This window comes from Ochotona princeps, chromosome 6 (genome assembly GCF_030435755.1).
Source record: "Ochotona princeps isolate mOchPri1 chromosome 6, mOchPri1.hap1, whole genome shotgun sequence".
NCBI classification, from domain to species: domain Eukaryota; kingdom Metazoa; phylum Chordata; class Mammalia; order Lagomorpha; family Ochotonidae; genus Ochotona; species Ochotona princeps.
In genome coordinates, this window is record NC_080837.1 from 6,047,363 (window position 1) to 6,071,120 (window position 23,758).

Genomic DNA, 23,758 nt, shown 5'->3' on the forward strand with positions numbered 1-23,758 from the left:
GGTTGGAATGAAAGGGAAAACTGAAACATCCTTGGTAGGTAACAGCATGCTGACATAGAATCTAACACGCTGGCTTTTCCCCAGGGTGATTTAAACATAGTCCTGTTTTTAGAATGGGATTCATGTCACTGCAGTCGACTCCTTTAAGACCGCTCCATTGCTGGGGAAACGGGGATTTGCTGGTGAGTCAAGGAGACTGAAATGAGCGCCAAGGATCTGCGGCTGAGAATGCACAGAAATCGGGGATACTGCAATGGAAGGCCAGTGACGAAGGCAGTTACCGCAGGGGCAGGAGTCTGGTGCAGAACTCAAGTCAGTAGTTGAGGCGCTTCCTCCCAGGCCTGGCTCCTCTGCTTCCCACCCAGCTTTCTGCTAGTGCACCTGGGAAAGCAGCCAAGGCAAGCCCAAGTGCTTGGAACCCTGCACTCATGTGGGAGACCTGGATGAAGCTCTTGGTGCCCGGCTTTGCCTGGCCCAGCTTCGGCCATTGCAACCACTTGGGGAGTGAATCAGCAGGTGGAATATCCCTGTGGCTCTGCCTTTCAAATAATAAACCTTCGAGAAAAAAGAAAATGACAGAAAAACATCCCACTGAGTTACTTTTATAGCAAGTAGCTGCTTTCATAGAACAGTGTAATAGTAAGCTAAAAGTTGAGCTAATTCCTCTGAATCCAGGACAAAGAATTCTAGTATTTTTACAAAATACAGGGAACATTTCTGACTGACCCTTCACATATACCTGGAGCTTTGGAGCACAGTGAGACACCTCCCTGCTGCCTACAGCCCCTGAGCTGTGCTGAGAGAGCACTTGGCTGCTGTTCTCAGCATCAGCTCTGAGCATCTCTGCAGTCATCCTAGCAGGTGTCCTAAGGGATGGTGTATTAGGACAGATCAATGTTAGCTACTGCCAGTCAGCTAAGGCTTGCATTAACTTTTAAATATGGGGGCAGGCTATTGGCCTTGTGGGTAAAAGGAGGCCACCCAGAACACCCCCATCCCCTATTAGGGTACCTGGGTTCAAGTCCCAGATCCAGTCCCAATTCCAGTTTATTACAAATGCACACCCTGGGAGTAGCAGGTGCTTGTTTTAAGTGGTTGGGTTTCTGCCACCCACAGGGGAGACCCAGATGGAGCTCCTGGCTCCTGCTTTTGGCCTTGTCCAACCTTGTGGGCATTTGGGGCATCAGCAAGTGAATGGGAGCTCTCTTTCTTCCTCTGAAAAACAATTTTTAAAAAAGTTTTAAGCACAATTTACATTTTTCATCATTTTCTAGGAGCCACAAGCACTATGCTTGCTAACAAAATTCAGACTACAACTCCTCAGTCAAGTGTCACTTATTCGCATTTCCAATGTGAACTGGTATGATGATATTGGCCCATTTATAAATAACAGGAACAAAAAGCCCAAGGGAACCAACCACCGAGACTAGAAGGAACACCCACAGGAACACCCGATCCAGCACCTGGGCTATGAACTTCCAGTCCTCCACCACCTGTTACCAAAGAAAAAGAGAAAGCATGTTAAGTACACAAGTGGCAACTGTATGCGTACATATATTTTTTTTTCTTTTTTTAAGGTATAGCTTGTTGAGCTGAAGGCCAAATCCCTCTTGCCCAACAATAAATGCCCGAGCTGAGTTCCAAATGCAGCCTCCTGGGTGATGTAGCAGATCCAGCGCCCTGCTGGATCTGGAAAGGCAGAGCAGGATGGCTCGAGTCCTTGGGTCCTGGTACCCACATGGGAGACCTGAAAAAATCTCTTGGCTTTGGATTGGCTCAGCTCTGGTCATAGCAGCCGTTTGGGGAGTGAGCAAGTGGATGGAAAATATGTCTTCTCTGTAACTCAGATGAAAACAAATCTTCAATATATACATATACAGCCTCCTCAAGCTTCCTCCAGCTCCCTGCTAATGAGCCTGTGATAGCAGCAGAGAATGGCCCAAGGGCTTGGGCTCCTGTACTCACTTGGGAGACCCAAATGGAGTTCCTGGCTCCTGGCTTCAACCTGGGCCAGCCTTGGCACTTGTGGCCTCTTGGGGAGAGGACCAGTGGCTGAAACACCTCTCTTTTTTTCTGTGTCACCTTTCCAATTAATAAATCTTAAGGGTGTAGCGGTGGTGTACAGGTGTAAGGTAACAGTGGTGTAGCCTGCTAATCCTCTGCCTGCATCATAGGGTCATACCAAGCTTAGTAATATGCTTAACTTGCTTAAAAAGCAGAAATTTTGCAGCGCCAGAGTTTGTGGCTTAGCATGAAAGCCACTGCCTGCAATGTCAGGATCACATAAGGACACTAGTTCAAGTCCCAGCTGTTCTATTCCCATCCAGCTCCCTGCTTATGGCTTGGGAAATCAGCGGATGATGGTCTAAGGCTTTGGACCCTACATCCATGTGGGAGACCTGGAGGGAGCTGTTGGCTCCTGGCTTTGGATCAGCCTCATTCTGGTCACTGTGGCCATTTGGGGAATGAACCAAAGGATGGAAGAGATCTCTTTCTTCCTCTCTCTAACTCTTTCAAATAGAATAAATCTTTAAAAAGTACATCTAAAGATACTATGAGATTTGTTTATGTACACATCAACTTGTAGTACAGGTGGTATCGTTGGTCTTAATATGTTTTTAATAAAGTTATTACTTGGGGGCCTGGCACTGTGGCCTAGCAGCTAGAGTCCTCACCTTGAACGCGCCGGGATCCCATATGGGTGCCGGTCCTAATCCCGGCAGCTCCACCTCCCATCCAGCTCCCTGTTTGTGGCCTGGGAAAGCAGTCGAGGATGGCCCAAAGCCTTGGGACCCTGCACCCACGTGGGAGACCTGGAGGAAGTTCCTGGCTTCTGGCTTCAGATCGGCACAGCACTGGCCATTGCAGTCACTTGGGGAGTGAACCATCAGATGGAAGATCTTCCTCTCTCTCTCTCCTCCTCTCTGTATATCTGAATTCTCAAAAAAAAAAAAAAAATAAGTCTTGAAAAAAATAAAGTTATTACTTGGATTTCTTCTAATAATACAAGGTGATAATAAATTACAGCTATTTGTATGACTTACACCCAGTGGTGGTAATTTTCTTCAAAGATTTATTAAAGGCTGATATACAGATAGGAACAGAGACAGATATGATGATCCTCCATCTGTTGATTCACTCCCCAAGCGGCCGCAACGGCCAGAACTGTGTAATTCAAAGCCAGGAACCAGCCAGTTTTCCCATGCGGGTGCGGGGTCCCGAGGCTTTGGGCCGTCCTCGACTGCTTTCCCAGGCCACAAGCAGGGAGCTGGATGGGAAACGTGGTCAGTGGGATTAGAACCGGCATGTGTAACGCCTGGACTTTAGCCACTAGGCCACTGTGTGGCGCCCAGTGGTGGTAACTTTTTAAGAGACTCTAACTGAGGTTAACTTCATGCCACATTTTCATGCTGGTTCAGAACAATTCGCGTGAGAAGCCTATTACTCTGCTTTTCTCCCCTGACCTGTGTTTGGGTTTCCTGGGCACCATTTTCATCTGAACTCATGGGGACAGAACAGCTGGCCTTGGAGGCAGCATCAACAGAGGCTGAACCTACACAGGTTCCTGCAGGGAGAGGTGGGTGGAGCCTAGCAACTGGGTGCCAGCAGCTTCCCTACCTACCAGCACCCTGCCCCAACCAAGGCTTCCGCTGCCTGAGCCTCCAAGCACAGGTTCCCCACAACAACTAGGCCCTAAGGCATGGTGCTACTCAGCATTGAAGGGCCAGGAAACACATGGCTTTCAAGTCTTCTGAAAATGCATCAATCTTCCAGTGACTGCAATGGCTAGGACTGGGGCGGTCCAAAGCCAAGAGCTTCTTCTGTGTCTCCTGTGTAGGGGGCAGGGGCCTGAGCACTTGAGTCATCCTCTGCTGCTTTCCTAGATGTCTTAACAGGGAGCTGGACTGGAAGTGGAGCAGCTGGGACTTGAACCAGTGCCCATATGAGATGTTGGCATTACAGGCAAGACGTTTTACCTGATAAGCCCACAACACAGGTCCTGCAAATTTCTGCTTTTTAAGCAAGTGAAGCGTGTTACTAAGCTTCTCATGACACACAGTGCACGAGAGCACCCACTCCCTTTCACTTTCCTCATATTCACTTGCAGATGAACAGTGAAGTGATTTATTTTAGAAAACTTTATTAGCTTTCTTTACAGAGCCTATATTCAGGCCATTCTTTAGAAAAGAATCTGATAAATTATAATGCAGTTGTACCTGTAGATTACCAGTGAGGTTCAGAAAAAAAGGCAAAGATAAATCAGTTCCTCATTGTCACAACCCAAAACACAACAAGATGCTATTCCTGAGAATGCCAAACTTTCCTCAGAGTCGGGCAAGATGCTGATAGGAGAAGGGGGGAGATATGTGAGGAAGCCCTGTTGCGTAGAGGTCTTAATAAGCCACTTTTTGGTAAAAGACTTTTCTAGAAAGCAGCCTAGGAGCAGCATGGTGGCACAGAACATTAAGCCACTATATATGATGCTGCTCCACTTCCGATCCAGCTCCCTGCTGATGAGTCTGGTGGAGTAGTGAAAGATGGCCCAAGTGCTTGGGTCCCTACACCCACGTGGGAGACCCACAAGAAGTTACCCAACCCTGGGCATTATAGCCATTTGGGGAGTGAACCAAGCAAGGTCTCTCTCTTCCTCCAAACAAGTAAATTTTAAAAACAAGGAAGGAAGCCAAGCCAAGTGGGTCAACCTGTCCTGGCACTGTACAGTCTGCCACGGGCACCAGAGGTCAGTTGTGAGAGACACACGCCACAGACCTCCCGGATGTCGTTCTCCTTGGTGACGTGTCTGGCAATGTAGCGGACAGAGTCGAGCGCGGCCTCCAGGGTGTTCCTGGGCGCCCGGGGCCTGGCCCTGCTCTCGGCTTCCTCCCTCTGGGCGCGGTAGCGGTCGGCGTGACTCCTCATACACAGCAGCCTGGGCAGCTGGTGGAGAAACAGCCTGCGGACCCAGGGCGCCATGGCGTCGTGCGTGGAGGACGAGCGGTGGTGGATGTTGATGGCAAAGACAGTCACCATGATGGACAGGGTCACGAAGATCATGGTGAACACCAGGTACTCGCCGATGAGCGGGATGACTTTGGATGAGGACGGGATGATCTCCTCAATGACCAGCAGGAAGACGGTGAGCGAGACAAGCACAGAGGTGCAGAGGGAGATCTTCTCGCCCTCGTTGGAGGGCAGGTAGAAGACGAGCACGGTGAGGAACGAGAGGCCGATGCACGGGATGATGAGGAAGAGGGTGTAAAAGAGGGGCAGGCGCTTGATCACGAAGGAGTAGGTGACATATGGGTACCAGCAGCAGCTGTCGCTTCGGTTGCCCCTGCTCCCCGTGGCGCTCACGATCTCCCATTCTCCGTTGTCAAAGAAATCCCTCTTGTCCACGTGCTGGTCCTCCAGGACGATGTCCACCTGCGAGCCGTCATAGGTCCACGAGCCAAACTTCATGGAGCAGTTCTGCAGGTCGAACGGGAAGAAGGTGACATCGATGGTGCAGGAGCTCTTGTAGTTGGCTGGTGGCGTCCAGGTGACGGTGCCGTTGTACCTGACCACTGTTTTTGTGCTGGCCGCCTCAAAACGTCCATCCGCACTAAAACACACACATGCACACACACACATAACAATGATGAAAGTTAATAAGCCAAAGTTTGCATTTTACAAGCTTCATGTAACAGATTCTGTAACAGATGGCATCATTTTTTTATTCTTACATGCAGGGCCTCCTCACCTAGCGACATCTTCCTTAAACATCTCCCTCTACCAGAACAGAGAGCTTTGAAAAATACCCTCACCAGACCTGGAAGTGGGTGTTTGTCCCTAAGAAGGTCCATAGGCTGTCCGTGGCTGTGGTGTAAAGCCCTCCCTACCCGCCTGCCAGTAACATGAGCTGGGCCTCTGTCTCCTTGCTGGAAAACACATGATTACGCTTAGTCCACAACATGGCCGTAAGGAGGACATGAGCACCCGAGGCCAGCCACCAGCCACGACACGCGTCGGCAGCTTGGGTCAGCTGCGTGACTCGAGGGAGTGAGGGGGTGAGGGGTTCATCACAGGTGACGCCACCTCCATTCCTCCACCCCGACTTCCTTACGTTTTTCAGTTCACCCCGCTTCTCTTGCTGCTTTCAGAAATCAATCATTTTTGTGAACCGCAAACAGGACACCGAGAAGGGAGAGAAAAACCATGGATCCCACTGGCAGGTTCATGACACGAAATGCCTGTATCAGGTCTGGTGTTTCCAAAAGAGAGGAGGCATCTTGCTCCCTCAGTTGGCTTCATGTGCCGTCTGCTGGGCAAGTTGTACGCATGGGGTACGCTCGCAGGGGAACTTACTTATCAAATAGCACGATGTCTGGGGTCCAGAGGGAATCCGAGGGCACCCGGATCATCTTGATCCCTCCATAGTCCTCGGGGTTCCACCGGAGCTTGGCATCTATCCATTGCTTTAAAACACAGAAGTTGGCCTCAGTGGCCAATGTCCTTCTGATGGCCAGAGAGCAAAGCCCTGTCTCCTTCTGCAGGGATGCTGCCCGTGGTCCTGGGCACACAGCTGGGTGTGTCCATGGCCTTGAAGCCACAGGACCCTCTGGCCCAGGTTCAAGCACAACATTTCTCTTTTCCACCCTAGTGGGCGGGAATGGTTCAGGAAAGGGGGAGCTAGATTTCTTATACATTCCATATATTTAACCTCCTTGTTCAATTTGCTTGTAAGGACAAGGACCGTGGGAGGAGCTGCACCCAAGGTGGGGCTTGTGGCCTAGCAGTTAAGATGCTGTTGGAAATACATGCTTCCCACAGCACAGCATCTGGGTCCAAGTCCTGCTTCTGCTCCCACAACTCTGGCTTCCTTCTTAATGTACCCCCGAGAAGGCACTGGGTGATGGTTCAAGTGGGTGGATCCCTGATACGCATGGGGGACGCCCACCAGGATGGAGTGCCTGGCTTCCAGCTTTGGCATGTCCCAGCCCTGGCTGTTGCAGGCATTCAGAGAGTGAATCAGTGGATGGGCGCTTTGTCAAAAAAAGAGTTGCCCCCTCCACACCTGGCCAGTCCACCTGCCTTTGAGGAGTTTGGGTTAGGGAACTGGCAGCAGCAAGTCTGACAATCAGGGATGACGACAGAACAGAGGAACACCCGACAACAGTGGTGGGCTCATGTATGTTGGTCCCTCACAGGAAGCACTTCATGGTAAAGGGATTGAGGAGATTCCGGTATTTCCTTACAGCCATGCTCATGTTCCTGTCACTCAGAAAAGCTGAAACTACCATGGCGACCCCGCAGCTTCCTGTTCCCTATATCCTAGAACCCTCCCCGTAGCTCACCTCTACCCCGATCCCCTGCCCTGGCAGGGTAGCTGGCACTCAGACTACAAGAGCCGCATCCACCCTCACCCCTCTGCATCCCATCAGCCCACCCAGACTACACAGCTCAGCTGCTTGGGGCTGTCCTCCCTGTAGTCACCTGTGGTGCCCAACCCCAGCTGAGGGCCCATGGGAACTTTGTACATACTTGCTTCAACCAGACATTCGTTGTCATTAATTGGTTTTTCTCATCCTGAAAGATAAAAATTAAATAGAGCTGCCGATGCCCGTGAAAAATACAGACCTTCTTTATTTTAAAGGTTTATTTACTTTATTGCAAAGTCATATATACAGAGAGGAGGAGAGACAGAGAGGAAGATCTTCTGTCCGATGATCCACTCCCCAAGTGGCTGCAATGGCTGGAGCTCAGCCAATCTGAAGCTAGGAGCTCTTCCTCAGGTCTCCCAATGCGGGTGGCAGGGTCCCAAGACATTGGGCCATCCTTAACTGCTTTCGCAGGCCACAAGCAGAGAGCTGGATGGGAAGTGGAGCTGCCGGGATTAGAACCGGCTCCCATATGGGATCCCGGCGTGTTCAAGATGAGGATTTTAATCACTAGGTTACTGCCCTGGGCCCTACAGAGTCCTTCTTTACATTAGAAAGCCCAAGTGTTTCCGCAAACAGCTCTGTGCCCGTGATGCCCACACTCTGCATCCACTCTGGTTTGCGAGAAAGGCAGGATCCTTCCCCAGCCCAGCTGCTTCCCTCCACCCACTCTGCGGGCAGTTTCAGATTTATCATTCATGGTGCAGACTGCTACATTTTCTCAAACCTAAGAGGCAATTCCAGATAGGAGGATAGCACTATCTCATGTGTTTAACACCATAAGGGGGAGAAAGCTTGCCAGTGAACTGTGAACTAGCCTTAATTACAGGACATACGTAAAAAATATATTTGTTTACTGGTTTGTTTGTTTGCTTGTTTATTTGAAGGCAAAGTGATACAGAGAGGAAGAGACAGAGACCATCCATTTTACTCCCACAACAGCCAGGGCTAAAGCCATGACCCGGAAGTCCACTGGGGTCTCCCAAGTGAATGGCAGGGGCTCAAGCACTTGGGTCATTCTCTGTTGCTTTCTCAGGACACAAGCAGGGAGCTGGATGGGAAGTGGAGCACCCGGGATATGTACTGGTACTCATATGGGATCCAGGAGCTTGTAAGAGAAGGATAAACCAATCTGAGCCCTCATGCAGCTTTTCAGTTCTACATTTCCAGAGGCACTGAGATGTATCACCTATCCTGTCCCAATCAATGCTATTCCCACCTTTCCCCAGATGGTCAAGGCCTAAGTGGAGTGACATCTCTTCCATGAAATCTTACTGGAGTCTCGTGGAACCCAGGGACCCAGTGACAGCCAGTCATGGTCACCCCACCACACACACACACACACACACACACACACACACACACACGTAGGATGACACAGTGTGGGCACAGCATGGGGCAGGAGGATGGGGACAGCCAGCTAAGTGGTGGTGACACACCAGCACAGGATTCCAGCCCTGGGAGAGCTCCCTCGGAGGAGGGGAGAATGCGTGCTTAGACACCTGGCGAGGTCATCCCCTCTCTGCTGGAGCCCACAAGGCAGTCGTCCTTGATGAAAACCCTGAGCTGGCAAGGACTCCGACGTCTTAGCGATTCCTTCATTCCACAAATCCAGAAACAGGCCCAGGGAGGCGACTCGCCTAGAACCACACCACCTCCTAAACAAACCTCTACCAGTCAACCCCAGCCACCTATCACCCCAAGCAGCTAACAATCCCTCTGTCAGAATCTGTCCATTAGAGGCCAGGTTCTAGGCAGAGGCCTTCACAGCTCAGAAAGTCCTGAAGAGCCCATCACCACGAGACGGTCTGGCAAGAGGGCAATTTTAAGAATCTAATGAGTAATTAACTATGTAAAGATTGTCAACAACAACACAATAAAATAGATTATAATAAAAAAAAAAGAATCTAATGAAAACCATGGGCTCCTCCCCCAGAAAACAATGTGAAAGCATATAACATTTGCTCCATGGGTTGAGGGCCAGGCAATGCTTACAGTTCAAAGAGCAACACAAATCAAGGAGAAACAGCTAAGTTTTTAAATTCCTCTGAAGACATAGCAGTTGGCCATGACCTAATACCATGTGACCTCAAGGGAACAAGGTAGAGATCTGAGGGAGATTCAAGGAAAACCCATCCAAAACGATGACAGAGTAGGGTGTACCGACTTCAGTGATACAGAGAAGATCAAATACTGCAGAAGCATTGCAGTGAGCTCTCCATCCCCGCCCTCCAGTGGCCTCGGCCCCTGACCTCCTGGACGGTCTGCCCCCCACTTCTTCCTCCCCCCACCTCCTCTGGGATCAGGCCCTCCTCTCCCTCTTGGCTTTGCAAACCCCTAACAAGCCGACCTTGACCTCCTGCCCTCTTAGCTCAGCGCCATCTTGACTTTCTGAGGTCTCTAGAATGGTCACCTTGAAGCTCACCACCGAAAGCTCATCCTCTCCTCTGCCGGGCTCCTGTAACCACTGACTTCATGTTCCCAATGTCTGCTGTGCCTCACTGCTCGTCACTCAGGATTCAACACTCCCTCCATCCCCTGGAGCAAGTCCTGTCCCTGTTGTGTGGTTGTCTAACTCGCCTCTTAAGCCACTGTAGCTCCTGCCCACTCCATGCCAGGTATGTTACCACCAGTCCTCCAGTGCTGCTTTTCCCAATTAGATCACTTTCCGAATGCCAAGTTAAAAAAAAATCCAGACACTGTGCCAGGCTCTGGGACAGAACATGAGGGCGAGAAGCTGCCTGTGTTGCATGGCAGATGCCAGGCCAGAGTGCCTGAGCCCCAGGCACTGTGCAAGAGAATCAGGCTGAGGAGTTGCTGTCTTAGGGAGTCTGGGAAGTCTTTATCAGGCCTGGTAAATGAAGTTGACCTTTTAGAATACAGGAAGGTTCTCCAAGTACAAGAAAAGACTGGCACGAGGGCATGGTGAGTGGCAGGGCAGGCGCCACTGCCAGACTGCCCCCAGTGCTGTAGGGCTCCACCAAAAGGCTCCAGATCCCACGGCTCCTTCATATTCAAGAATTGTTCCTCTGCGTGTTATCAAGGCCTATGCTGCCTACGAGGCCAGCTCAGGTGCCCTCTCTGCAGTTGCTGCCCACTTAGACTGTCTCAGTCCTCAAAGCTTAATTCCCAGCTCCTTGGGGCATGGTCATATAGGTGCCAACAGCCCCAGCTGTAAAGATCTTCCAGGACAAGAGCCATGGCCCTGACTTCTGCTCGCCCATTTGCATTTATGGTGTCCAACACAGGGCTGGGCACAGAGCCCATGGATTTTCAGCGGCCTTTCTGGAAGCAATAAAGTGACACATCAATGGAGTTTCACATGCTCTTGGGCTCATGGAAAGGAGAAATACAGACATCCAGGCACATAGTGACAACATTTTTATCACTTAGAGTAGAAGACTGGGGACAATCTTCTGCCAACAATAAGAAGGCTGCATGAAGAAATTACAGTGACTGATGTCCCCGGCTGAGACCACACACTTTACATCAAAGTGTGTGGCTTGGGTTCCCAGCCTCAACCTTGAACTCTAACTTCCTGCCAGCACAGATGCTCGGATGCAGCAGGTGGCACTCTGGCTTGGTCCCTGACATCCCCGTGAGAGACTGGGATCAAATTCTCAGCTCTGGGTTCTGTATGCTGGTGATTGTAAAGCAAACCAGCAATCGAGCTTTTTTTTTTTCTCTCTCTCTCTCTTTCCTGTCTCTTCTTTCTGTCAATTTGCCTCTCAAATAAATAAATGACTACTTTACACTAAAAGGACAATCAGGTAGCCATGCAAATTATATTTGAAGATCACTTAATGAAAGGAAAATGTTCATCATGGAAATTGCAGGAGAATAAATTGATAGGAACCAAAATTATAGCTAGGATTCTTTCCATTTGTGACATACCCAAAGGAGGAAAAAAAAACTGGCCAGAAATATAATAAAGGGTTAACATTAGTCTGCTGCAAGTTGTAGAATTAGAATTCACTTTAAGGGCCTGGCGCAGTGGCCTAGCGGCTAAAGTCCTTGCCTTGAACGTGCCAGGATCCCATATGGATGCTGGTCCTAATCCCAGCAGCTCCACTTCCCATCTAGCTCCCTGCTTGTGGCCTGAGAGAGCAGTCGAGGATGGCCCAAAGCCTTGGGACCCTGCACCTGCATTGGGAGACCCATAAGAGCTCCTGGATCCTGGCTTCAGATCGGCGCAGCACTGGCCATTGCGGTCACTTGGGGAGTGAATCATCATATGGAGGATTTTCCTGTCTCTCCTCCTCTCTCTGTATATCTGACCTTGCAATAAAAATAAAATAAATCTTTAAAAAAAATAGAATTCACTTTCACTTTTTTATTGGCATTTTGGGGGCACTTTCTAAATTCTTCGCAAAAATCATGACATCAAGCCATACACATATTTTTGCTTATACATATTATATATATAGCGTATGTGTATGGATATACATATTTTATATATGCATATATGTGTATATATGTGTGTACATGTATGTACATCTATATTTTATCCATATTTAAAATCTTTGTGGATCTCTGGGAACACAGCAGGGAAATAATCACTGACTGACATGATCAGAACAAGCAGATAGTAATTTACAAGTTGACATGGACTTTTTTTGGCTTCACTAAAGGTTCTCTCGACAGTCAGACTGAGTTATCAAGACAATGACGCTCCCTTGTGGACGTCTCTTGGAAACCTCAGGACCTGTTTTCCATCTGACAGAGGCGTGGATGATGTGCTGCGGCACTTACAATCCCCTCATCTGTTTAACGCTGTCAAGGAGCAATGTCGGCACAAAACAGCTTAATATCTTAGTTTGTCAAAAAACAAAAAAACAAACAAAAAAAAAACAAGAGCTGACACCGTGGTATAGTGGGCTAAGCCTCTGAATGAGATGCTGGCACAGTCTAAAGGTACGAGTTCATGTCCTGTCTGCTCCACTTCTGATGCAGCTCCTTGCTAATGTGCTTGATAAAGTGGAGGAGTCCAAGCCCTTGAGCTCCTCCACCCTTTTTTTGAAATAATTTTTTTAAAGATTTATTTTAATTTTTTATTGGAAAGGCAGATATACAGAGAGGACAGTCAGAGAGGAGCTGAGCCAATTGAAGCCAGGAGCCTCTTTCGGGTCTCCCACATGAGTGCAGGGTCCCAAAGCTTTGGGCCGTCCTTGACTGCTTTCCCAGGCCACAGGCACTGGATGAGAAGAAGGGCCGCCAGGATTAGAACCAGCGCCCATATGGGATCCCGGCACACACAAGGCAAGGACCTTAACCACTACGCAATCGCGCCGGGCCAGCTCCTCCACCCTTGCGGGAGACTCAGAAGAAGCTCCTGGCTCCTGGCTTCTGATGGGCTCAACTCCAGCTGTCATGGGCATTTGGGGAGTGAACCAACAGATTGAAGATGTCTCTGTCTCTCCTCTTTATAACTCTGCCTCTCAAATGAAAATAACTCTTTAAAAATAATTAAGTATCAGATGTATTGTGATGATCAAATACTTTCTAAACGACCTAGCACTATGCAGACACAGTGTATTGCTTTTTTAAATAACTGCTTTCCCTGATGACAGCCCTGAGGAGAAGCTGGATGCCTCACGCAGCAGGGAGGCCAGTGCCTCGGCACATCGTAGACTCGCCAACCCCAAATGGGAAAATGCAGGGCACACCTACCACGTCCACCAGCTGGGATATCGCAAGGCCAAATTTGATTTTGATCTTGTCATGCAGGTGCTCCACGGGACGAACCCATCTTTCGTAGTTTTGAAACAAATCCTTGAACAAACTGTCTTCGTGTTTTGCCATCAAGGATGGCTCGGACAACCCTGTACAACGAATTTGTAGAAGTTAGTGTACTGGGCTTTTCTTTCCCACCATACAGGAATACCTAAAAAAAAAAAAAACCAGCATTATTAATGAACCAAACTGAAATGTGGGCCATTGTTACTGTAGCTTTTTCAGTGAAATACTGATCCAAACACATGTACTCAAATAAGAGACACTGGTTCACATAGAATCCTCCATTACACCAGTCTGCTCACTATGGGAACAGGCCAACCTTCCCAGAAACATTCGGTACTTAAGACAGAGTCATTTACCGTAGGAAAAGCAAGGGTTTTGAAGTGGCCAGGGACAGGGGAATTACTTATCAAAAATTTCTGAGCAAAGAGAACAGATACATTGAGGTAAAGGCCATTTATCACCGCAAATGCAGGTAAGCATGTTTTCATTTGCATGATATTAGCATATCTGCATTTAGACTTGTCATACTATTGTCTGCTACACACATTTCTAAAACCACTTCAGGGCCTAAATCTGTTTTGGATTTATTTATTATTTTTTTAAAATAATGGTTATATGATCGATCAGTGGGAGGGATCAAGATTTAGAGAAAATTGGGTAAATTCATTGCTTCCAAATTTACTGTTTCTTCTTGTTGTTCCTGGGGGAAGGGGAAAGACAAAGGGGCAAGCCACTCACGACTTTTCCACACGTCCCAGACCCAGGGATGAGGAACCACCACCTCATATCAACCCAGAGTCTCAATGCGCACATATTCCGAGGGTTCTGTCCAAGTGGTTTGGACAGTTCTGAAATGCTGCTGATTTCACCGATCCGAGGATGGCGTCACCCTCCCAATGTCCATTGGCTCCATTCACCAAGATTTTTTGCTGCCATTGTTGGTTTGGGGTTGTTGTCCAGTTAGTTCTGTTCTGCTATAGCACCACATGTGCTGCCATAGTCTCCTTTTGCATCAGAGCCTGTGTCCACTGTTCCACCTTCTTCATTAAGCAGGACATGTTCTTGCAGGCGAGTCCAAGTAGCCAGGCCAGGTGTCCCAAGTGTCACCGAAACCCCCTCCCGTGGGACTCATGAACCTGTCACCCACCTAGTAGAAGGACCCTGGTACCCAGGCCAGGAGACCCAAGCCCCGCTAGATTCCCTCACCCCAGGGTTCACAAAACCAATCCCCACCTACAGGCGGGGCCCAAGATCTAGGACATGTGACCCACACCGCACCAGTTCCCCATTTCCCCAGGGCTTGGGAGCCCATCTCCCACCGCACATATGGGCCCTATGGCCTGATCTTATTTTGAAAACAAAAATAAGGGGTCGATGCCATGGCAAAGCACGTTAAGCCTCTACCTGTGGTGCTGGCACACCCCATATGAGGTTAAAGTCCCAGCTGTTCCACTTCTAATCCAACTTCCTGTTAATCACCTGGGAAAGTGACAGTGGATGGCCCATGTGGGAGAGGTGGAAGAAGCTCCTGGCTGCAGATCAGCTCAGTTCCAGCTATTGTGGCCATTTGGGAAGTGAACCAGTGGTTGGAAATCTTTGTCTTTGTCTCTCCCTTTCCCTTTCAAACAAAAATGGAACTTTTTTTTTTTTTTTTTACATTGCAGATCCTAATGGCAAAGACTGCCTAGATCTGTGTCACAGTCACAATGATACATCTCCTGAGCTGAAAGAAACCTTGACAGAAATAAGAACTTTCTGGGATTTCTGGACCACAGTCTGTGACAGGTAACAAACATGTGTGAAGTTCAAACATGACACTAACTCAGGATTAACAACTTTCTGAAAACATTTTTTTAAAGATTTTTTTTTTATTTGAAAGGCAGATTTACAGAGAGAATAAGATACACAAAGATAGATCTTCCATCTGCTGGCTCATTCCCCAAGTGGCCGCAGTGGCCAGAGCCGAGCCAATGTGAAGCCAGGAGCCAGGAGCTTCTTCCGGGTCTCCCATGCAGGTGCTGGGTCCCAAGGCATAGGGCCGTCCTTGACCGCTTTCCCAGGCCACAAGCAGGGTGCTGGATGGGAAGTGGAGCAGCCAGTATTCGAACAAACGCTCACAAGGGATCTTGGCACTTGCAAGGTGAGGATATTTTTTTTGTGCCAAAAATGCCACTGGCACACACAGAATGACACCCAGGCAGCTGGTTGGGATGGGTTCCAAGCACAGAGAAATAGGGTTTGCCAGAAAAGGTGGTCCTTACACAAACTCTCCCCTTCCCATTAGGATGCATGGTAGCATCTCTTGACAGAGCTGAGCTGCTCTGAACCGCCCCACCCCCATTCTCCCATCTGCCTGTTCCTCCATTTCCATAGCAGCTCCAGGATATCCACCCTGCTCCCTTGAGCAGTGCAAGCACTTGATGTAATCTATGATTGAGCTTGGGCCACGCCTCTCAGCCAAGTTTCTTAGGGCTGAAATGCACAGCAGCACAGAAATGGAGAAGCAATTAGAGTACCGGTCATTCTTCATGTTTAGAGGTTCCAATTAAAATGCCATCATGCAACCATTTTTCTTCTTTCAATACCATCTAAAAATGTTATGGTCTCTGAAACAACAAAACTTATGACTGTTTAAAAAGATTTAAAAAATGTAAACGTACTGTCTTTCAGTAGCAGCTAAAGATCTCTCGCCACCAACACCCCCCCCCAACGCCCGCCTGTGGGGAAGAACATTATCCTGAATAGCCATCTCAAATTTTGTTTGAAAGCTAATAGGGCATCAATCAAATGCTAACGCGATTTTCTACCTAATGAGAACCTTAACATATGGTTTTGTGGATATTTCTGTAATGCATTGAATGTTGCAAATGCTCTTGGCATTTCTGGCACACACTCTACAAGAAATAGCAGGTGCGAATGTCAGTGATCATTTAGCACAAAACTTGGATGGTGCTTTTTAATTCTACTTATCCATCTTGTTCTCTTAGCTGGCTCTAAATGTTTATGCTGCTCACAGCTCCCGAGCGTTAGGAAGCAGATGGGCCAACGCCCTCCTCTGAGAGCTCCAGTCCACTGAGCGCTCCAGCCCACGCTGAATTTTGCTCATTTATCCATTCAGTCAATACTTACTGCAAACACACTTGACACCAGACAGGAGCTGGGAACACACCAGGACAAACAACTCACAGCATGCAGACGTACGGTCCAGCGGGAACGACTGACGGTCCATGCACCATATTATACACAAGGTCACCTCTGGATCAGCTGGATCAAAGAGGATGTTTCCTTTTCAAAAGTCATTTTGAATAATCAACATTTGCCTTGCCATTTCAAAATCAGTATTTTGGTTTATTTGAAATGCAGAGTTGCAGACAGGAAGAGACAGAAGGGAAGAGAGAAATCTTCCATTCATTGGTTCTAAGTGCAGACAAATGCCTGCGACAACCAGAGCTGGAACAAGCTTAAGCCAGCAGCCAGAAGCTTCATCAAAGTCTCCCATGTGGGTGCAGGTGTCCAAGCAATTCGGTCATCCTCGGGTGCTTTCCCAGGCACACCAGCAGGGAGCTGGATCAGAAATGGAGCAGCCACGATCCAAACAGGCACCCATATGGGATGCTGGTGCTGGAAGTGGCAGCCTTACCTGCTATACCGTACAGCCAGCACCACCCCCCAAATCAGTACTTAAATTAATTACGTCTGGCCAGTGTTGTGGCATGGTGAATTACGTTGCTGCCTATAACACCAGCATCCAAAGTGAGTGCTGTTTGGAGACCCAGCTGCTTCACTTCTAACCCACTTCCCTATTAATACACCTGGGAAAGCAGCAGCAAACAGTCCAGGTGCTTGGATTCCTGCACCTACAGGGGAGACCCCAAAGAACTGCAGGCTCCAGGCTTGCCCTGGTCAGTCACTGCAGTTACTGGGGGAGTAAACCAGCAGCTATATGATCTCTTTCTCCCTCCCTCCGTTTCCACTTTTTCTCTGTAACTCTGCCTTAAGTAATCTTTAAGTTTTGGGCCATTAACATGTGTACATTCCATTCAAAATCAATACTTTACTTTCAACACAGGATCCATGGACTCAGGAAATTGACTTTTCACACTGTATTTGATGAGTGTTTCACCCAGTTTCACATATTACATCCTGTCCTGTGTTGTTCTCCACGTACAACGCCCGTGTCTTAGGTTTCAAAGGAAGCCCAGTTTGAGGAGAGCAGGAATCCCATCTTGCCCTGGCATCTCTTGGGCATGAAAGGAAATAGTGATGGCAGCAGGGCTTGTCAGGGTTGAGTTTCCTTCCTCCCTTGACTTGGAAAGAGGGAACATAGAGAAAATAATTGCAAATCATGTATCGGATAAGGAAATTTTATCTAGAACAAAATAAAGAACTGTAACAATTTCATAATAAAAACACTGGGGCTGGACATTGTGGCATAGCCAGTTAAGCTGCCAACTGCGCTGCCAGCACCCCACGTGGGCACCAATTCCTGTTCCAATGGCCCCACTTCCAATTCTGCCTATGCATCTGCAAAGGCAGCGGAGGAAGGTTCATGTGTTACCTTTGTCACTCAAGTGGGAGACTTGGAAGAAGCCCCTGGCCTGGCCATTGTCACCACTTAGGAAGTGAACTAACAGATGGAAGATTCTCTCCTCCCCCAACCCACACTCCCATAACTCTGTCATCCAATAACTAGATAAGATATTTTTAAATAATAAAAAGACTTTGGCCCAGTGTGGTGGCCTAGCGGCTAAAGTCCTCGCCTTCAACGTGCCGGGATCCCATATGGGAGCTGCTTCCCATCCAGCTCCCTGCTTGTGGCCTGGGAAAGCAGTTGAAGATGGCCCAAAGCCTTGGGACCCTGCACCCGCGTGGGAGACCTGGAAAAAGCTCCTGGCTCCTGGCTTTGGATTGGCTCAGCTCCAGCTGTTGCGGCCGCTTGGAGAGTAAACCATCAGATGGAAGATCTTCCCCTTTGTCTCTCCTCCTCTATATATATCTGAATTCACAATAAAAATAAATAAATCTTTAAAAAAAAGAACAAATACCATATGTTCTAATATAAGGAAACCATCATGGACAGTGTAACTTCAATAGCTCAATCTATACTGGTTGTGTTTTTCTGTTTTGGTGGGTTTTTTTTGTGGTTGTTGTTTTTTGCTGTCTGTTTTTTTGGCTGCATCCCATGTGTTTTGATGCTTTTTATTTCAGTTTCATTTATTCCAAATACTCTCTTTTCTCTTGTCGAATTCATCACTGGCTCATGCTGTCATGTAGCAGCATCATTTTACCCAAGAGACTTCTGTGTTTCCTTTTTGTCACCCATGTTTTGGTTACTCAGCGGTGTGGTTTTTTTCATGGTGCTGTAATTTGTTGTTGTGGTGGTTGTGGTTGTTGTGGCTATTGTTCTAATTCAAGTTTGTTGACCTGGTTTCATGGCTTCTCAATTATGGAAATGTATAGTGATGGAGTACTGGGGTCTACCATATCCAGATGTGGGGGTACAATGCAACATGCATTCCTGCTTCCAAACAAAAGATGGACTGCCAATGAAACTGCTGGAAATGTGTAGACAATGGGATGCCGGACTGTCTGACACTGTCTGTACCAGCAATGTCAGGGCACACTTAAATAAGAGACAGTGGAATTCTGACTCCTTATGAAGGACTATACTAGTGTAGCACTGTGGGGAAAACCTGTCGAGGGGTAAGAGTTTGGTGGGGGGGAAATCCCAAATTAAAAAAAAAAAAAGAATGGCTGTAACTAAAGCAGTATAAGGAGGTGTAACAATGAGACACTCAGACTATGCAAGTAGAAAAGCAACACGGTGTCATCACTCTGATCCACCATCTCAGAGTCCTCCCAGCTCTGTTCCTCACTGCACTGCAGCTTTCTAAAACCCAAACAGGAAAGCATGAGTGCCTCCTCTCTGCCAGCTCATCACAGCCTTGCTTTGAAGCAGGGGCTTAGAATTACACAGCTTCACAGCTGGCTCTGGGCATAGCACGTAAAGCTGCCACCTGCTGTATCAGCATCCCATGTGGGCACCGGTTCAAGTCCCAGATGTTCTGCTTCTAATCCAGCTCCCTGCTAATGTGCCAGAGAAAGCAGCAGCAGATGACCCAACTGCTTGGGCGTGCCTGCACCTAAGTGGGAGACCCAGAGAAACTCCTAGCTGTGGACTGGTCCCGCTCTGGCCGTTGGGACCATTTGGGGAGTGAATCAGCAGATAGAAGATATTTCTCTCTCCATTTCTCCCTCTCTTTCTTTAACTCTGCCTTTCAAGGAAATGAGTAAACAACAACAACAACAAAACTTACCCAGCTTGAGCGGATGCCACCAAGAAGGACTACAGGGAACAGGAAATGTCAGAAGCAACACTGAAGGAACCTGCCTATTTCAAACATATTATCTTGTCTCATTGGAATCTTGTCCCCATAACTAAACATCATTCTATTTCCGTCACTAGCTCTGGCTACTCAAGGCACCATCTCTATGGGGCTGGCATTGTGAGTTACACTGCCTCTTGCAAAGACAGCATCCCTTATGGGCACTGTTTCAAACCCCAACTGCTCCAGCTCCAATCCAGCTCCCTGCTAATGTACCAGGGACAGCACAGGAGGATGACCCAAGCGCCTGTAACTAAGTGGAAGACCCAGAAGAAGCTCTTGGCTCCTAGCTTTGGCCTGGCCCAACCCAGGGCTGCTGTGGCTTTCTGGGAAGTGGACCAGCAGATAAAAGATGTTTCTGGGCCTAGTGGCTAAGGTCCTCGCCTTGAGCATGCCAGGATCCCATATGGGTGCCGGTTTTATTCCCAGTAGCTCCACTTCCCATCCAGCTCCCTGCTTGTGGCCTGGGAAAGCAGTTGAGGACAGCCCAAAGCCTTGGGACCCTGCACCCATGTGGGAGACCTGGAGGAAGTTCCTGGCTCCTGGCTGCGGATCGGCACAGCACCGGCCGCTGCACTCACTTGGGGAGGTGAATCATCTGACAGAAGATCTTCCTCTCTGTCTCTCCTCCTCTCTTTGTAATAAAAATAAATAAATCTTTTTTGAAAAAAGATGTTTCTGTCTCTCCTTGTCTCTCTTTACCTTTCAAATATGTCAATAAAAAGGTGTGATCTCATCCACAATTCATTCCACTTGGGGTTCCTGAAACTGCCAAAGTTGGGTCTGTGGCTGTATCAGTGCCACGAACGAAATGTATCTCTCTCACCCTGTGATTTTAAGCATCCAGCTGAGTATCTCCCCCACTTTGCCAGCCAGGACCTGTGACAGCCGGATGGGGGGCGTGGTGCCCATTCTCCATACATCAGGTTGGAGGACGCGGCTGGTGCCTGTCACTTCCTCACAATTTCAGACTGGCAAGCATCCGGGTTCCAACCCCACCCCCCCTCACTAGGATTTAGGTCTCTTCTTGGGCATCTTGAAATTCTCAACGATAAACACAACGTGCAAGCAGGCACAGCTCCCTCATACGCATTGTATGCCTCATGCATGAACCAGATGGTGACTGAGCTGGTCACTCTGTCTAAATGGAAAGCAAAGTACCAGCACACACATGCTAATAATATTACAAGGAAGCCAACACGGCCATTTCACACACAAATTTGGGGGAAGGGTGGGAGTGTGGACTGGGCTCTGGGTACAGCAGTTAAGACACTGTTTAGGATGCCCCCTCTCCCACAGGAGCATGTGGGGCTGTGTCCCAGTTTCCAGTTGCAACTTCCTCATGATGCACATCCATGCCTCCTAAGTGGGAGACCTGGTTTGTATTCCCAACTCCTGGCTTTGCCTTGGTCCAGTTCTGAATGCATATGGGCCTTTGGAGAGCAAATCGGCAAACGGGAGGTTTCTCTCTATTTCTCTGCCTTTCAAATAGATAAACATAAATAGAATAATTCTGTTAATAAACTTTTCCTCTTTGAAGAATCTGTGCCTGGTTGGATTACTATCAACACAGTGCCTTAAATGCATTTTTGTTGCAGAGAGTATGCCCTATTCTGAGCAACGTCTCTGGCAGCTTGGACTTAATCTCTGTTTTTAGCAACAAGGAGTCCTTCATTTTGTATTAGAAAATGACATCATGCATTTGTTTTAGAAATAATCTGGTTTATCAGAGAGGTTACCATCCTCTGCTTGACAACAACACAGACATGTTTCTAGGTGCTAGTGTCTGATGAAGTTTCACAACAGAAAAAAAAAATCCTGAGGAACGGGGCATCATGCAGCAAGCTAATCCTCTGCCAGTATCTTATGCGCACCAGTTCCTGTCCCGGCTACTCCACTCATGTTCCAGCTCCCTGCTCATGGCCTAGGAAAGCAACAAAAGATGGCCCAAAGCCTTGGGACCCTGCATCCCCATAGGAGACCCAGAAAGAGGCTCCTGACTCTGAATTGGCCTAGCTGTGGCCATGGTGGACATTTGGGGAGTAAACTGGTGGATGGAAGATCTCTCTGCCTCTTCTCTCTAATATCTGCCTTTCAAATAAAAATGAATAAGTTGAAAGAAAGAAAAGGAAGGAAAGAATGTCTGGCAGATCATGCCCAGCCCTTACTTTGACTGGAATTTTACATTTTGTTAAAGCTTTTTTTTTTTTAATCTTTATTTGCAAGGTAGAGTCAGAGACAGAAAGAGAGATAGAGGAAGATGTCTTCCAACTGCTGGTTCACTCCCCAAGTGGCTGCAACAGCTAGGACTGAGACCAACTGAATCCAGGAGCTTCTTCTGGGTACTCCACGCAGGGGACTGAGCACATGAGCCATCCTGTACAGCCCTCCATCACTAGGAATTGGATGGGAAGTGGAGCAGCTGGGATATGAACCGGTGCCCATGTGGGATGCTGGCACCACAGGCAGGCAGGGGATCAGGCTGCTGCTACTCCACTTTGTCTGCCACAGGAATTTTATATTAAAAAGTATCAACAAGATTTAAAAAAATAATTAGGATACTTATAAAATCACATTTAGCAACAAAAACTCCAGAAATTAAAGATTTATTTATTTGTATTGCAAAGTCAGATATACAGAGAGGAGGAAAGACAGAGAGGAAGATCTTCTGTCTGCTGATTCACTCCCCAAGTGACTGCAATGGCTGGAGCTGAACCCATCCGAAGCCAGGAACCAGGAACTTCCTCTTCCGGGTCTCCCACATGGGTGCAGGATCCCAAAGCTTTGAGCTGTCCTCGACTGCTTTCGCAGGCCACAAGCAGGGAGCTGGATGGGAAGTGGAGCTACTGGGATTAGAACCAGCTCCCATATGGGATCCCGGCGTGTTCAAGGTGAGGACTTTAGTTGCTAGACCACCACGCCGGGGCCATATATTGTCGTTTTAATACCCTGTGTTTTAAAGACCACTCCACAGATATCCACTATTCAAAACCAACAGCAGGGGGTACCTGGAGACTGACAGACACAGGAAAGCAACGGGCACAGCAGTGTGGTGTTGCAGTGACTGATACTCCAGCGGCATTCAGCTAATGGCGATCTGAACTCCACCAGCAGCCAGAACTCCACCAGCAACCAGGTGGGAAGGGACTTTCTCTGGGAGCTTAGGAGGTGAACCCAAAGAACCATTCATCCTGCTGGTCCGTTTGATTTGACCGGGAGCAGAGACAGAGCAGCAGATCCCAGACGGACAGTGCAAGAACAGGGTGGATTTCACAGCCCAGTCAGTCCCCTAGAGCTGAATTGGGCGCCATTTTGCGTAAGCAGGCAAAGGCAAGAGAAAGGACTGAGCATACGCTGAGCTGGGGGTGAACTCATTTCTGACTCAGTGAACTGCAGCAACATAACATTCTACAGGTTCCACCCAAGACAGGTCTGGGTAGCCCTCAGATCTGACTGCCAGCAGATCAAGAACTCTAGTAGGAGTACATCAGGCACCATTTTGTACACTGTGGCAATAGCTTTAGGACTGCAGGAGACAACAGTGAACTGCGCATGTGCTGAGCTCGCAAGAACTCACTGAGCTCCATGGATTGCACTGGTCCTGCAGGAAAATGATACCAACTGTGGCATCGTATGGGTCAAAATAGGTCCACGTGGCACCCAGACCTAAAGTCCAACAGGTTCCGACAAGATCAGCGCCACCAACAACCTAATTATATAGGACACCTGGTGTCTCCCTAATCCTGGGATCTGCTCCAACCAGAAGTGGGAGAAAGTTGCAGAGACAACAGTGCAGCCTCAGCACGGTATTACAGGAGATGGCGAGTGGTGAGCCAGGAGCTGGGGCTTTGGAGACTATGGTGGAAATCTAACATAAGAACCCAGACATGGAACTCACTGGAGGGAGTGGCACAAGTGGCTGCAAGCAAAGTGTTGTGTACCAACTGCAATAAGTAAAATTGCATTGTAGACCTGTGGGTGACACAACTTAGAAACCTGCCCCAAGGAGAAGACTCTGCTAACCAGAAGTACAATGACCAAGAGCAAAAGAAGAGACAACGGCACAATGAATATTACTGAAGACTCCCCTGCAAAGGAGCAAAACCCTATGTCAACCTCAGAGCTAACTGAGGAAGACATCAAGAAAATGGGGCATAAAGAATTCATAAAATTCATTTTAAAGCTTCTGATCAAAAATGAGAAACACAAGAGCTC

General features: G+C 48.2%; 1 protein-coding gene across 1 annotated transcript in view; it reads right to left on the minus strand.

The window, feature by feature from the left end:
- Window positions 1-246: 246 nt before the first annotated feature.
- Window positions 247-23,758, minus strand: part of CHRNA5 (cholinergic receptor nicotinic alpha 5 subunit) — a 38,381-nt gene continuing 14,869 nt past the window's right edge. Inside the window, exons 2-6 of the mRNA XM_058665508.1 lie at window positions 13,089-13,240; window positions 7,522-7,566; window positions 6,346-6,455; window positions 4,771-5,602; window positions 247-1,493 (exon numbers count right to left, since the gene is read on the minus strand). Coding sequence (XP_058521491.1) covers window positions 1,332-1,493; window positions 4,771-5,602; window positions 6,346-6,455; window positions 7,522-7,566; window positions 13,089-13,240 — 1,301 coding nt within the window. The 3' untranslated portion in view covers window positions 247-1,331. The remainder of the gene's footprint in view (window positions 1,494-4,770; window positions 5,603-6,345; window positions 6,456-7,521; window positions 7,567-13,088; window positions 13,241-23,758) is intronic.